Source organism: Hipposideros armiger, unplaced genomic scaffold (assembly GCF_001890085.2).
Source record: "Hipposideros armiger isolate ML-2016 unplaced genomic scaffold, ASM189008v1 scaffold_261, whole genome shotgun sequence".
Lineage (NCBI taxonomy): Eukaryota > Metazoa > Chordata > Mammalia > Chiroptera > Hipposideridae > Hipposideros > Hipposideros armiger.
In genome coordinates, this window is record NW_017731611.1 from 1723674 (window position 1) to 1728702 (window position 5029).

At 45.4% G+C, this 5029-nt stretch overlaps 1 protein-coding gene across 1 annotated transcript in view; it reads right to left on the reverse strand.

Annotated features, from left to right (window-relative positions):
- Positions 1-1187: 1187 nt before the first annotated feature.
- The window catches only part of FAF1 (Fas associated factor 1), a 409817-nt gene continuing 405975 nt past the window's right edge, over positions 1188-5029 (reverse strand). The window contains exon 19 of the mRNA XM_019656527.1: positions 1188-2355. Within this exon, the coding sequence (XP_019512072.1) occupies positions 2272-2355 (84 nt within the window). The 3' untranslated portion in view covers positions 1188-2271. The remainder of the gene's footprint in view (positions 2356-5029) is intronic.

Sequence of the window (5029 nt, forward strand, 5' to 3'; positions counted from 1 at the left end):
GATAGCAAGTCACTTAGTTTTTCTTGGGGCCTAACTTTATGCAATTCATTTTAATGCTGTTTATAAGAAAAGGCATAACACTGCTTTGGCTTCCTGCTCTGGAGCTCAGTAGACCAGAATGACATGAGTGAACAGTGAGAATTAGCTGAGGCCTTTCCCAGATAGGAAAGAATTTCATGGGACTGAGCAAGGAGAATCTTCCAAGACAGGGTTGAAAAAGGGCATGTAAACTCCATACACATTCAAGTAGCATTTAATAACTTTTATGAAATTGGTTTCAGAGTAAAGTCTGTATTATTGGAATACAGAAGTGAAGATGATAGGTGGGAACAATGTGATGAAATCAAACCCAAATCAGATAGAATAGGTTAAACATGAAACGAGTTCAGAGTCCCATCCCTCCAGCCCCACCCCCACCCTTGCTGCTGTTCCTGAGTATGGCCTGAGTTCAGGGCTGTAGCTTCTCCATGGCAACTACAGAACACGGTCCACCTGGAAAAAGAAGAGCTGGTGCCCTCGTGCATCTGCAGCACTGGAAATGGCTGTCTCATGGGGCCACTAGGGTAAGAAGGTAGGAATGGAGCTGGAGAAAGTGCTCAGGTTGAATTCCCCCGCAGTGGGTCTCTTTCTTTCAGCCTCCGTGGAGAGACCTCTGGGGCCAGAGAGAGTCTGCACTGAGGCAGACACAGTGTTAGTCTGTTGGGAACACACAGGTCTCTTCTAAGAGAGAGTTCAGGAGAGGTCCCTGGTGGGAGTATCAGAGAAAAGACACAGATGGAATTTTCCTGGCCAACACCCACTTCTAGGCAGAGGGAAAACGACCAGGCATATCTCAGGCTTTGGCTAGAGTCTTATGAGAATCCCCTGGCTTGGGCTGGAATGAAACCCAGCACTGAGACACTCTTTTAGATAAGTACAAAATGTCAAATCAGGATCCCAGCTCCCTAGGATAGAGACCACTAATGATACAAAAACTGATATGAAGAAACATTCCAAGACTGAAAAGAAATCATTGGCAGTAAAGGTATAAACAGTGCTTCCATGAATTAAACTCCAAACCCCAAATCCACAGATGAACATAAATCACATTTACTAATCATGCCCAAATTATTACATGTGGGTTCAGGTAACGCATGTCTTCTGAGCTGAGCCTCCATGTTTGCTCTCTTAAATATATGAAGCCAGAATTATCAGCCATAGAAAGAGATCCCTTTTATTTTAGATGGGGGTCCAATATCTAATGTTAAAACATAAAAAGAATGAAACAGTGGAGCAAATTCCTTGTAATAGCAAGGCTCAGAGTCCGAGGGGTGGCTGATCCGATTTTGGCGATAGACCAGGGGGCTTAAAACACCAAGTGACAAGGTCCAAATCGCTGTGGAGAAGAGGGAGAGGAAAGAAGGAGGGAATTGTGTTCAGTGTACAGTGAAGGACCACCAACCTGGGAGCTGGTATCTGTGCGGTTCTAATGGCCCAAGTGCAAACCTAACAGCAGCTTCCTGCCACCGGGCCAGGTACCCAAGTCCTGGTGCTGGTCCTCTTCCCACTATCGCAGCATTTACACCGTGCATTTAAACAGTTTCCCACGCTGCAATGGAACAGCAAATGCCTCCTAGACGGAGCCAGGAGATCCAAGCAAGCAGCAGTAAATAAATACCTTGCATATATGTCAAATTCAGTCCTCAAATACAACCTTACATCTTAGTAAAAGAGGTCAGAAAGTACCAGCAAAAATGATATGCTTTTTTCCTTACAACAATGTTTCATCTCCATGCCAAGAAGTCCCATTTGATGCTTTTCCCCACTGCCTCTTGAAACTAGGTGACAAAGTAGAAATCCAGTTATGAAAATAAAAAGGCAGAGGTATATGAGCCCTGGCTCAATAAGACATATCAAATACACAGCATCCTGGTGTCACAGGACAGACGAAACTATCCTAGACATTGTGGGGAGAAGACGGGCACTGGAGAGGTAAAAATTCTACTTTGTGATCACTCACACGTGAACAGTGTTAGGCATCGAACAAGGGCTACGTGAGGGCAGAAGGGAGGGCGTGTAACTCTCTATAATGAGGGCTGGGAACATATACTCGTGGAAGGGACATTTTGAGTAGCTATGTTTATTATTACTTTTTTCCAGCAATCTTGCAAGAGGCAGAAGTGTGACATTGAATTGAGTGAGACGAGCGTGTAGGTGGGTTGGCAAAGAGCCCTCCTCTGGAGCAGGCCTCTGGCTTGTCAGGGAACAGCTGGTGCCACCGCTGAGCCGTGGTTACTCTTTTGCTTCAAGGAAAAGGGTTTCTTGAGGGAACAACTTTACCTCCAATAATGATTTATTTGGGTCCAGCTGGGTTATCTAAAAGAAAAAAAAAAAAAGCACATATTCAAAAGACTGGAACAAGCACCGTTTTCTCCACAAGACATTCAGATCTATCCACGCACATTGATTTTGAGCCTACTATGCATTGGCATGAGCATTTTCACAGCTGTTACTTTATTTGATCCCCGTGATGTAGGTGTTATTATTCCCATTTTATAATATAGTGAGGGAACCGGGGCTCAGAGAGGTCACGTCGCATAGTTTAGTGGAAGGCTAGCATTTGACCGTGGGGCATAGGTTCAGGAGACCTGGGCAGGTGGAGGTTCCCTGCCTCCTGTGCAGCTCAGCTTGGCCAAGAGAGCAGGAGGCCCTTAGGAAACGGTGCAATCTAAACAACTGACTGGCATTCCTGGGGACCTCTCCTTGGTTGGCTCCTGACAGTAGGGAGGGCCTTTTCTGTTTGGTGGGATAAGATCTAAGCCTTTGGGGCTCCTGTTTAGGGCTCATCTGCTGTTAAACCTACCTGTAATAAACTGTGGAACGCCCACTCCACCATGCCCAAAGGTGACTATCTCCCCGGCCAAGGACAGGCTCCCTAGGGAGGTATATTACAATCTCCTTGGTGGGGGAGGGGCATGGATAGTTTGAAAAAATGAGTCAATGCTATAACATGACTTTATATTTTATAAATAAAAGAAACCCCATTATTTTGTAATATGAACTATAGAGAGTAAAGCTAGATAAAATCTTCTTGGCTCAGTTGGGATATGCTAATCATACAGGGATCCTAAATTAGGTTTATGACCTCCTAGGCCAGGGGCAGGGATGGGACGTGGACGTTTTCTGAATCCGAGACTGAGAGAAAGAAACAAAAATTTCCTGTTTAACAAGAGGGATCATGAATTTTAAAATGTTGAGAAATACTGGTTTAGTGGAAAGGACAATGGGCTTTGGGACCAGAAAGATTCTGGTTTAAATCACAGCTGTGTTGGCTATTAGCTTTGTGGCTTTGCAGTTAGTGTCAATCTTGCAGGGCTGATGTGAGGATTAAATGAGAAAAAATATATAATTAGCACAGTGTCTGGCACAGAGCAGGTATTCAATGATGGCTGCCGGGCGTGTGAGCAACTGTAAGGAGGGGCGAACACACAGATCAGTGGGCAGCTCTGAGTGTGCCTGATGGGAGGCCGGGCGGTGTGCCGTCACACAGGAGCTCTGGGCCGTAGGCGGAGACCACAGCACCCAAGGCAGGCAGTCTTGTCCTCTGCTCAACTCAAGCCACACCTAATGAGATGGCTCCGCTGTCTTTTCCTAGCCCACAGGGACGGGGGCTCTGGGGGACAGGGTGTCACAGGCAGGCTGGTGAGCTCAAGGAGGAACACCATCTTTGACTGTATCCAGATGGAAACCTGAGAAGCCCAGGAGGGTCATTAAGGAGACACATCCGCCTCCAGAATCCTCTCTACTTATAAGGAACCCGGAGCAAAAGCTGCTCTACTGGTATCTCTTGGGCTCTGGGCAGATGGGCAGACAAGGCAGTGGGGAGGGCCCAGCCTGCTGTCTGTCTTTCAATGCACTGGGGGGCAAGCTGCTGGCAAATGTTTACCTACTTCCCAATTAACGTACAACACTGCGCTGGCTTCTGTCAACAAACAGAGCTATGCTGCCTCTGCTTCTGACTCATTGGCATTTTCTGCCCAGCTGCTTCCGCTATTGTTCTTAATTAACATGCCAGAGCTCTTCCGGCATCTTCTACTTTGTTATTTGTGGTTTGTAAATATGATGTTTGCTGGGAGAAACCATAATCATAATAGTGGCAGAGCTGTGCATACTGGCAGAAAGCTATGCTAAGAAGCAAAAGAGGCTGAGAGGTGGGAGAATGGGGCCGCAGTTGGACCCTGGTCAACATGCAAGGTTAGAGGTTCAGAAAACACATCCAATTTCTACATGAGAAAACTATGTCCAAGAAAAGTGAAGTGATTTTCCCTGTCACTTTAAGTGGGAGAGCTGGAACACGAGGAGGAGGAAACTAAAATTTCTTGAACATCTGTTACATGCCAGGCACTTTAAATGTTATTCCATTTAATCCTTAGAACAACTATGCATCATCATTGCAGCAACTCGCATTGACTGAGTGCCTACCATGTAGCTGGAACCCTGTTAAGTACCTTAACTAGTCCTTCAAACACCAAGTGAAGTAGGTACTATTATTCGCCACTTTACAGTCGAAGATAGCATGGATTATCTTTCCCAAGGTTGCAGATAGAATAAAGTTTCAAACTCAAGTCTGCCTGACTCCAAAGCTCAAGACCCAGAATGCTTCTGGCCAAATGTCCAGACTACCTTGGGAAGAAGGAGGGGGTGGGAGGGTAGAGGTAAGCTCACTCTAGTGTCCCTAGAAGCATTCAAACAGAGGCTTATTTGAAGAACAAAGTGATGCTAATAATAATGCCTAATATGTATTGAGCATTTGCTTTATACCAGGCATATTCCAAGCACTTTACATTTAAAAAATAATTTAATTTTCATAATAACCCTCTGAGGTAAGTTATCTGAAATAGGTACAATCATTTTTCCCATTCTACAGGTGAGGAAACTGAGCCATGGAGCAGATGAAGTAATTTGCCCACGGTCTCAAAGCTATTAAGGGCAGAGCCGGAATGTGAATCAAGTCAGTCTAGCTTTGGAATCCACATGTTTAGCAACTGGA